This window comes from Lissotriton vulgaris, chromosome 3_1, assembly GCF_964263255.1.
Source record: "Lissotriton vulgaris chromosome 3_1, aLisVul1.2, whole genome shotgun sequence".
NCBI lineage: Eukaryota > Metazoa > Chordata > Amphibia > Caudata > Salamandridae > Lissotriton > Lissotriton vulgaris.
The window spans coordinates 1,393,663,626-1,393,675,081 of record NC_141689.1 but is presented as its reverse complement, the minus strand read 5'-3'; the positions used below and the strand labels follow the sequence as shown (position 1 = coordinate 1,393,675,081).

The window sequence follows — 11,456 nt, the reverse complement described above, 5'->3', positions numbered from 1 at the left end:
TTCAGACCAGTAGCCCAAAGGGAATCAGGGAGAGAAGACAATTCAGGTGGAAGTCGACCTTTAGACATACATCGGAGAGATCACTCTCTCACCCAATGTAAGATGTACTCCCGAAGGAGAACAATATAGCGTTGCATACAATCTCTTTAACAAGTCCAATCCCAACAAGTTCTCACCACAACCAGTCATCAAAATGAGGGGTGCTTCGAATTTACGAGGTCCAACATAAATAGACAACGGACTAGAAATCGGATTCGTAACCGGGGCGCCAGAAAAACCTACTGAAACATTCTTTAAGCCAGACAAAGGTGCACCAGGGAGTTTAGAGTGCATAATAGAACTCTTCGCAGCACCAGTATCCAACAGAAAAGGTTCTGACACACCTGATGCAATCACTTCAACATAAGGTCCACTCTGATCTACTGGAACTGAAACAACTCCCTCTCCTTGTCTATGGCTGTCCTAGCAATCATTACCATCCACTTCCTCACCTTCAGCATAATAATCGTCCGCAGAGTACTGTGCCGTCCTACCAGACGCACCATTCTGCTGATCAAAGCTATTCATAGAATTCTGTGGAGGCAAAGAACGCATATTCTGACCACGACCTCTACCTCTAGGAGCTTGTTGAGCACCTCGACCTCTCACACCAGAGGCACAATTTGTGCGCTGTAAAAGAACCGGACAACTACTCTTGAAATGACCCTCTTCTTTGCAATACGCACACTGATTAGGACCAACGGGAAAACGCTGCTAAGAGACTCGAACCTTTGCGAGTTTCTCTGATATTGCTGATTTTGCTAATAATCACGCTGATTATTATGGGGCGGATAAGCTTGTTGTAGAAGAACTTTAGTCTTCAATTCCTTAGTCTTCTTATCCGCTTTTTCTATTTCATCCTTGTTTCTATTCTCATAGTACTGGGCAGTAGCTAAAATCTGCGCTGACGTAGAAACAGCCCAAGCACTCTCAGAATCCTTCAACCTATTGCACAATTCTGGAAGCAAATTATGAACTAATTTGTCGACGAACATCTCTGACCTCCTTCGGTACTCATGTCCTGACCACTGTCGTCTACAAAGGTCTCTTCAAACCGCGTGAAAAAGTCGGACACAGTCTCGTCTTTCTTCTGCTTGCATGCAGACAACTTATCCCAATTAACACGCACCTCAGGCATAAGAGTCTTCATATAATTAATAATCCTACTAGGAAGGTCAGCAATCAAATCCTCAGGCTTAGCACCACCTACTTGTCTATTATCTGCATCTCTAAAATTATTCCATGTCTCACCTAGTTCCTGCGCATGATCCGTATGACGAATCTTACCCCAAATAGGCTGTGGAACAACATTCCCAAACAACATGTCTGTCTGCCAGATTCATGATACATGAACCCGCGGTCTGAGTTAGCTCCTTATAAAACCCTGCTGGATTTTTGCGCGGATCAGGCAAAGACTGCTTAAGGGCTAAAACTTCAGCACGCTTCCAAGGAACATGTACCCAAACACACTGAAAGTATGGCGGAATAGCTGGATTAACAGCTGCATCGCCAGGTCTCCAAACGGGAGGAACCTCACGCATCGGATATTGACGCGCCTTTCTCCTAACTGACGAATCAGGCTCAAACAGTCGCTCAGAAGAAGATGCATTCCGCAATGACAATAACGACCCTACTGTTTTCTCAATCTCGAGACCCACAACAGTCCCTTTCGCAAACTCAGAACGTATACGGTACAACTCAGGCGGGTTTTGACCTACCTCACTATCTTCCCATCGTTCACGAAGGAACGAACACATCATATCGAAAACGTACCGTTGTTTCGGTGCTGCCCATTGCTGGAAAACATCCATAACACCCTCAAGGTCATAATGGGAAGGATATGTAACCCATTTACGCCCCAAGTTATCTAACACTGTCCTTTCATCAGGACTAGGCAACTGACTACGCGATTGCCTACGCTCGACAACAGGAGACATACCCAATGAACCCAACAGAGGAGAAAAGATACTAGCAACCGCATCAGTCATTCTCTGTCGAGCAGAAGGAGAAGGTGACAAAAGAAGAGGAGACGGAGCAGAATGAAAGGAGGTCAAAGTCGGAACAGGAGGAGTATACAAGACAGGCGTAGGAGTAGCAGATGAAGGTGGTAACAAAGTCGGCGGCCCTTGAGAAGGCTGCACCAAAGGAATAGTAGCCAACGGAAGAGGAGCTGGCTGTGGAGGAATCGCAGGTGGCAAAGCAACCGGAGGTTGCGCAACTACAACTGGTGGCAGAGGTGCCGTAGCATTCTGTGCATAAGGGGGTGGCGAACTCAATAGATGCAACATTAAAGGATCTTTCACAAGATCTTTCTTCTCGTCTTGCTGTTTAGGTGGCAAAGCAGGGTAGCACTTATCTACTGCTAGTTTACGGACCCTAAGCATCTGTTCGCTCTCTTGCTCTTCCTCATTATCCCTAAACTGTATAGCAGCTTGCACCATTGACATACCTCGTTCATGTTTATTCTTCTTCGCTAACTTAATTTCTTTCTATTTGGCTTCTTTGCGCCATATGCGGAAAGAGTCAAACATTGCCGGCCGGGCTTTCTTCTTGAACAGTTTAACTTCGAGATTGTCTAAAATCTCAGTTTCAAAGCTACCATAACGGGGCCACTGTAGGACACCGTCTTTTCTTGTGTATTTTACCCATATTTCATTATACCCGATGGGGCCCACTCCATGTTTTACGTAAAGCTCATAGGTCGGAGTTCCAATCGGAGGAACCAGACACGAATCCTCCAATCGGGAATCCCTAGTACAACCAAAACCAAATATCTTTCCAAGTCTGCTAAGACTAGGCATCTTCGCTCACTAATCTAGCTTCAAACTTCAAGGGAAATCTTAAAACGATAGTCTCGTGAAAACACGAGTCCCTCGGCTTTGGGGCCTGCAGGTACGATCCCGAAGGATACCCAAACAAAACTAAGGACTGGGAGACGCTCCACTCATACTTAACTGAAATGTCGATGGCGTCACCAGAAGACCCGTCTATTGTCTCGCTCTACAAATCGTCTAATGGCTCCAAGACAGGGCGACAGTCAGGGCAGCAGTCCTTCGTAGCCATCGGAAAGCAGGGAACCTCGCAGCAAAGACTTTCGGACCACGACGACATACAGGGGTAGATGAAGTGGCAGGCCTTCCTCCAGAATTTCCACACGAAGCTCCTCACGATCTTCGGGCTTGGACCGGTACCGCTGAAGACGCCCCACGTTGGGCGCCAGCTGAAGAACCGGGTTTTAGAACCCAGCGGCGCCAGAGATAACGCCCGATGTCTTCGGATTCCCCTGCCTCGGCAAACAGAGACACGGGACACTTCTTGATGACGTCAAAGACCAAGTTTATTGGCTGCAACCAGGAACAGAGGTCTATGAAGCACAACACGGTGGTTCGCTAGAGACTGCACAAATTCAACGAGCGGAGCATGGTCTTTTATGCCAAAATCACATTCCAGGCTAGAATCAATTACGTACAAACTGACCAATGGAAACATGACATTTCAAAAGTAGCGCATGACGACAATCCCACTTTCCGTTGTCCATCCCACCAGAAATGACCAAGCACATTCAAATATCCTGTTCGATCAGGCCGGACAAACCCATCATAAAACCTCAACCCAAATCAGTGATTAAGCCATAAAGGAAGGAACAGAAACAGATGAGAAGCAAGATAGAAGGGTGGGTGCGTGTACCATAAATGTCCTGCTCTTTGATCTTTATCTGACCAGCTGCTTAACAAGGAATTGGCTCAGCGAGGTCAGCCTCGGGCAAGGGAGTCAGTTCGGCCAGGTCACGCAAGAGTCAGCTAAGGTGTACGTGTCCCAAGGACTTGTTCGGCCATAGTCATCGGCCTATGTGAGGGCAACCACACAAAATGGCTGCCGCACACAAAATGGAACCCGAGGGTTCAAACGAAATCCCTGAATACGTAGTGTTCTCATTGATCGATTATGACGAAAACACTCGTACACACCGCACTCGTGATTTGCGGTCCGCTGATACCAAAATCGTCTATTTCCGACGACCTTTATTGAATGGGTTCAGAATCTACGAACCACGGACCCTCAAACTACGGAACCACACATTTGTTTTCCCGTTAGTCCTTATTGTTGTTTTCCTTCTATAGTTTAGGAGGAGTTTTGTATCCACATGATCAGAGGCGTGTTAGGGAATGAGCTTTGTTCGTGGCTGAGAACATACATAGCGGTCTAATCCTTGTGACAGGCTGCGCATGTGCAAATGATGGCATGCATTGAGGCCCAACCAAACAGCTTAGGAATTCTTGTTGCAGACGGCTCTGGAGGCCGGCTCTAGATACATTACACAGAGGTACAAAAGGGGGTGGTGATGGACGGAGCATCTGAACCAATCAAACACTCACACACCAGTGGATCAAACCCAGATCTCTTGACTGGGTGTGAGTGTTTGATTGGTTCAGATGCTCCGTCCATCACCACCCCCTTTTGTACCGCTTTGTTCGCCATAAGTTGGCAGGGTATGCTCAGACGTGAGTCCCTTGCTCACTTTGCCACTGGATTCAAGCAAGCCGGGCTGAAGACGGCTGAAATGCCAGAAACCGGTCCTCAGAAGCTTGTTTCCGGTCTAGGGAAGACATGGCTTCGCAGTTCGGGCTGGACTGTTTCCATGAGGCACAGGGTCAGACTGATTTGCATATGGCCATGTCTGAACTGGGGTGCCAGAGTGGGCTAAAGAACGTTGATGGATCAAACCCAGATCTCTTGACTGGGTGTGAGTGTTTGATTGGTTCAGATGCTCTGTCCATCACCACCCCCTTTTGTACCGCTAGATACATTACACAGCACGGCTTATAAAATCTGGTCAATTCCATTAAATGTCCCACCTCCTAGCTATATCCCTGAAACAGTCACTAGACATGCCCTTTAACCTTAGTCCAGGCTTTAACACTACCCTCTCAAAATGCTTGGTGAATACCCACAGTTTTCAGCCAGGTCAATGCAGCAATTATGACTTAAAGGGCAACAATAAAGTCCTTGAATGTTAAATATTATTTGCAAGAAAAGGGTGGTTGAGCGTGTTACATGTGACATACCATCACTTGGTGGTACTCTTACGCCATTATTACTTGTTTTAATACTTATTTAAACTTTATATTGCCTGATGTGTAAAAAAATCCACAACAAAATGCTCATGCTACTCCTTTAACATATTCACATAAAAGCCTCACCCGTTTGCTTCATACTTGCAAATTGTGTTTCTTGACTTGAGTTGTGCCTTCGGTGCAGCGGTGGGCTGATGGGCAATGCCAGGGTCGGACTGGGACACAAAATAGGCCCATGCACCAAAATAAAAGCGACCACCATTAGTGAACCAGATAGCTAAAAAAAGGTGACATACCTTTGCATATCAGGTCGCTTTTGAACTTGTAAAGACAGGCTGTATTGGGGTTTTGCAAGGTATAAGAGATTGCATACATCTGTGTTTGGTGCTGGGGGATGCTTATGGTAAAACTGGGAAATCAATGGCCCACCTCACCGTAAAACAGGCCCACAAACTTCTGAAAACCCTCCCACTCACTGACCTGTCAGAACAGTCCGATGGGAACTCCCTGTTTCCCTATAAGGCGAGTCTGGCGTTGGGCACTACGAATTCAAATTGACTAGTTCTAATTTCAGACGTAGGGAATGTGCAACCTTCCCCAAAATAGTCCTGTCAGCATATTGCCTATTTTAACTCCAGTCCTCGACCTGGAATGTTGTGGGGAAAGTTATGAATTACCTACGTTTTTAAAGAAAGAGTTAAAAGGTGGTAATTGTGCATTTGTCGGAACACTAGTGGCACATCAGGAAGTACCTACTAGGTTTTTGAGCTATTCTCGTAGTGTGTTCTGGGACTTGTAGTGTCACTTTTAAAACTGCAACTAGTTCCTCAAAAATCAGCATGAAAAGAGAGGGCTGTCTCAAGGTGCGGTGCCACACGTACCATGAGTGGGTCCTCATTGCAGATATTTTGATTATCTTTAGTCCTTCGCATGCAGTTATAAATAGAGAGAATCTGAACTTGGCAGTGCCAGAATGTAACAACAAACGGGTCTGGATAAACCACTCACACGTGACCTGCGCAGATTAAAAGTCAGGGTTTTGCACTTGCCAAAAAGTTCCTTCCAGCGCTTTGCAAGCTGTGATTTTTTTTATTTAAACCATTAGTCAGTGCTTGGTAGAGTTGACGGATTTCTCCCCACCCACTTTCTGAAGTTGCCAGCCACGAGTCATTATCTGGGAGGGGTAATGGGGGTGTGTCAGGGAAGGAGGAACTCGACTCTCCTTCTGCGACTTTGTTTTCTCCCATAGTGTCAAAGATCAATCAGGGAAAGCTCGCTGCGCGTTGGATGCGAGCCGTCGGCGGAGTCGGCGCAGCGGGCGGGCGGGTTCTCGTGCTGCGGGGTCGAGCTGTGAGCGCGAGCCATGGAGACCTTCGTGGCTGTGATCCTGCACGCGCTGTCGGTGTGGGTGGCAGTGATGTTAGTTCTCATAATGGTGCCCTCCATGTTTGGCTTCTCGCTGGGGATCTCTGAACTGTACATTAAGATTTTGGTGAAAACCCTGGAGGTGAGTGACTTTTTCCTTTCGAAGCGAAAGTGCACATTGCCAAACAGGAGCACAGCTGCTGCGAAAACACGACCCAGAGTACCCCCTTGCTTTCCACGTGTGTCTGTTTACAGTTGCAAGCTCAGTCAGCACGTTTCCAGTCTGTCCAGAGGCACCGTCTCTAGACCTAAAAATCTTTTACTTTGCTGTAATATTTTATTTGGGGTTGTCGCGCATAAAAGGACGTGTCACTCGGTGAATTTAAAGACCGCGAGCTGAAACCTGCTTGTCCTTATCGCTCGACCTGCAAGAAAGAGTCTTGGAATATTATATCCGGAATAAAAGGGCAAGTTGTACGACGTCTGCCAAGTCTACATTTCTGTCTTGTATTGGAGACACATACTGCGTTTGTAGTATGTTTTCATAACAGAGTGTAGAGCCAAAATACTTTACTGTATTTTCGAGCCAACGCCTTTAAAATAAACATTATGTAAAATAGGTCAGTCCCTTGTCATACAGAATCTAAAACCAGGTGATAATGACCAAACAAAATTATTTAACGTAAAAGGGAGCTCTCAGCGCAGTGTAGTTGATACAGGAATGTCATGTTGGTTCTTTATTGCATGTGACAAGACAAACAGTTGTTTTGCTAATCCGGTATTATTTTGAAGGGTGTAAATTGAGGTTATAGTTAGTAAATTTAAGACCGTTAACCCCACCCCCGTAATTATGTTTATTGTTCAAAAATGTAAAACATCAGTGTTCCTGTTTAAACCCATGCTCTGCAGTATGGATTTCATTCTCTATAAAATATAATTTCCATAGCATTTAAAAAATATTTATCTCGTTTGCTAATAGCACCGCAAATTTGAGGCAAACTCTTCATTGAATGGCACGCTTCCTTTTGTAGAAATTGAAACTATTCTCCAATCTAAATCAGATCGATACAGTTGCTAAGGTTGCTTTCATAATAGTAGCTTCACTAGTCTGCAGTGGTTTCCCTGAATTGAACCCCTTGTTTCTTTCCTATATCCTTTAACTTGTGAGTGGTGTAGCGTCTTCCCCAGCTAGGATAGATCGGTAGACATATACAAGTAAATCTCTACAATCCATCTTTTTGGTGCTTTAATTGTGCAACCTGATCTTGTTCTCAGAATCTGGGAACTGTCATCCCTAATGTCGAGGATCTCTGTCAGCGGTGTAGAGGTAACAGCAGTCACCGATGGTTCAGACTCAGTCTCTCCTTCCAGTTACATCTGATGAACAATTAGTTAAAGGTTAAAGGCCTAAAGTGAGAAGAGTCTCTGGTAACAGGCTTCCCAGGGCGCTGGGCAGCCACCATGTGTCCCTTGATACACAACTTGAAAAGGTTCTGTATCAAATGCAGCATCAGATTTTCTTCTTCGCATCTGTCATACAAGCACTCCATCTCCTTTCTGATAATGTTCTTTGCATGACATCTTTGGGCAGCATATGTTTTCATTTTTTGTTTGTTCACCAAGTCTTCTCGTGAGTTGCTTTCTCATCTCTTTCTCTGATTGGTCCATTGAGGCAATTTGGTCATCATTGCTCTCTCACACATCAATATCGCAGGACTTTCAACTGTGGGCAAGTGAGGTGTCGAACGATAAGCTCTGAAGGTAGAATTCAACACAGTTTTCTAATGGAGCTTCTCAAGACTAGCATGCTGCACAACTTTCTTTAGTGTACTCCTAAACCGTTCAACAAGTCCTTTGGCCTACAGCCACAATGGTGTGCTCTTCAGATGATTTATTTTCAAATGCTCTAAGAAATGTTTAATTTCTCGACTATTAAAAGACGGGCCATTGCCAGACTTCACTATGGTTGGAACACCCCATGTCACAAAGATGACCTCTAGTCTTTCAATGACTCTTTGCTGTGTAGTAGAAGAAAGATCTTCAATTATTGGAAGCAGGTCATTTCCATTGTCGAGTGGACTGAAAAAGTCAATGTCTATTCTCTCTCATGCCTGCTTTGGGAGTTCTGACATGCTCAAGGGGTGGTGAGCAGATTTTGTAGCGAGGCAGTTGCATAGATGACAGGCCTTTTATTCCTTTTTAACCCTGTCATCAAGATAAGGAAACCAAACACATCCCTTGAAGAGCTTGTTTTGTGGCAGCGATTCCACAATGTCCTTAATGGGCCACTTCAATTATTTTCTGTTGCAGGCTCTCCAGAAGTGTGATTCTCAGCCCTTGTAGGATTAATCCTTCCGGAGTTATAGATAGTTTATCCTTAACATTTTTATAATTTTAATATTCACCATCATTAGTGAGTGGTCAAATGTGTTGGTTTCATGACTAATGTGTAATTATATCCTTCAACTTTAAACTTTAACATGTCCCTGTCATTACGCGAGACAGTGATAATCTGGGCTTATGAAATATAAGCTGGTGTGTTTGATTTTACAATGAAATTGATCTAGGCCTCAGCCGATTAGGAGGGAGTAGTGTGACCTTGTATAGGTACTCTGGGACTCAGCACGTTTCCGATCTTTTCCTGGATGATGCAAAATGGTGTAATTATTCTCTTGTAACTGTAGTCCCCATCTTTCAATGTAAGGAGATATTCTGGCCTTTGGATTGCCAAATATAGTCAGGGTAGCTAGATGATCCTTTACTAGCGTAAAAGGCTTTCCGTACAGCAAGACATGGAAATGTTCACAAGTCCATGCCACCGCTTAGCTTTCTTTTTCAGGGTGTGAGTATACGCGTTCTGTTTGAGACAAACGTCTACTTGCATATGCTACAAAATGCCTTCAAGTATTTGCGTGTCTGCTGTGCAAGGAAAGCGCCTAACCTAACTGTGCTAGCGTCCACAACAACCTCTGTGTGAAGCTTAGGATTGAAGTACGCCATTTCTTTAGCATTCTCAATGGCTTATTTAATTCTTTTCCTGCTTTTCTCACATTCATGTGACCAATGAAATGAAGCATTCTTTTTAGTCAAGTCTCTCAGCGGAGCACTTCAGTGGCAAAGTCTTGTAGGTATCTGGAACAGTAACTGGCCATGGCAAGAAATGGCTGCACCATAGAAACATCTTGTGGTGCATCAGCATTTGATAGCGCTTATTCTTTAGCAGGATTTGGTGTCCTACCTCCATCAGAAAAGATATGGCCTAAGAATTTTAACTTTGTCTTTTGGAACTCACAATTGTCAGTATTCAAAGTCAAACCTTCCTCAGCAAGCTAAAGACATAAGAGCTTTATCATTTTCTTTTTGTGTGACTTCGAAAACCAATATGTCATTGCTGTAATTGAACACATTCATGACAGGCTGTATGATACATCGAATGACATCTTGAAACAATTCAGCAGCGGATGACACACCAAAACGTAGTCTTTTGTATCGAAGTAGGCCAACATGTGTAGAAAAGGTTGTAATGTACCTGCAATTTTCATCAAAGCTAATTGATGATAAGAGAAGACCTTTGCACCATTTAATAGCGTTATCATGTCAGCAATATGTGGACCATGCTGTCCTTCTAGTTGGATTGCCTTGTTTGACTGATGCTTGTCAACGTACAAGCATACAGCTCCTTCACTGGCCTTTTTAGGCACTACCACTATGTGAGAAAACCAGGATGTAGGACCAGTTGAACGCTCAATAATGTCATGCTTAAGTAATTTTTAAGTTCTTTTTCAACAGCTTCTTGTAAATGAAAAGCAATTCCTCTATTGTAATAATAATAAAGCCATTTCTAAAGCGCCTGGCTGCACTAAAGATAGTGTGTCCCCGCGCTAGATAGTTGCTAAAACTCAAGAGGCAGAGGGTTAAGAGAGAACGAAGTCGAGGTCAGAGAAAAGAGGAAATTAGATGGCTGGGAACAGGTGGGTTTTAAGTTTAGCACGGAATCTGGTTTCTGAAGGTTCCATTCGTAGGTCAAGCGGTAATTCATTCCAGTGCCTAGGAGCCAGGTTCCTGAAAGAACAACCTCCCATCCTTGCTCTGCGAGTGCAAAGGAGTTTAAACAGCATCGCTCCGGACGACCTCAAATTCCGGGTGGGGCGGTGAATAGTGAGGAGCTTTTGCAAGTAGCTTGGGCCTTTGCCCTGGGCGATGCGATGCGTAAAGCATAGAGCTTTGAATTTGATGCGTTCCTTGACCGGTAGCCAGTGAAGCTTTGCTAGAGCATTCTTCCCAGATGCTCTGCGAGGCAGGTTAAGTACCAGGCGGGAAGCAGCGTTTTGTACGCACTGCAGTTGGTGCAGGCCTTTTTTACTTAAACCTAGGAGCAGGACATTGCCGTAGTCAAGGTGGGGTGTGACTAAGGCATGGACAAGTGTCTTTCTGGCATTGATGGGGAGCAGGTCAAGGACTTTGTGGAGGGTTTTTAGTGTGCTAAAACACCTACCCATAACTTTGCTAACCTGAGACCTGAAAGAGAGGTCCGAGTCGAGCATCATTCCGAGGTTTCTGACAGAGTCGACGGGGGTGGGAAAATTGCCCATTTCCGCGGGCCACCACATGTGTGACCAGGCATTAGGTTATTTACCAACAACTAGAAGTTCAGTTTTTTCGCCATTCAGGCGCAAACAGTTGTTGTTCATCCATGTTGCCACTGATGACAGGCATTTGTAGAAGTTGATGGCATCTTCCGTGTGGTCTAGTGTAAGCTTGATCATCAGTTGGGTATCGTCAGCATAGGTGACAATATCCACCCTGAAAGCTTCAACTATATGAGCCAGGGGTTCCATATAGAGGTTGAACAAGGTGGGGCTCAAGCTGGAGCCCTGTGGAACCCCATGGCTCAGTTTCCGGGGGGAGGATTTAAAAGGGGGGCAGTGCATCTGGAAACTCCTGTTGTGTAGGAAAGATTTTATCCAGGCAAGGGCG

General features: G+C 44.9%; 1 protein-coding gene across 1 annotated transcript in view; it reads left to right on the top strand.

The window, feature by feature from the left end:
- The first annotated feature begins 6,135 nt into the window (after positions 1-6,135).
- The window catches only part of GPAT3 (glycerol-3-phosphate acyltransferase 3), a 546,683-nt gene continuing 541,362 nt past the window's right edge, over positions 6,136-11,456 (top strand). Inside the window, exon 1 of the mRNA XM_086961865.1 lies at positions 6,136-6,621. Coding sequence (XP_086817991.1) covers positions 6,478-6,621 — 144 coding nt within the window. The 5' untranslated portion in view covers positions 6,136-6,477. The remainder of the gene's footprint in view (positions 6,622-11,456) is intronic.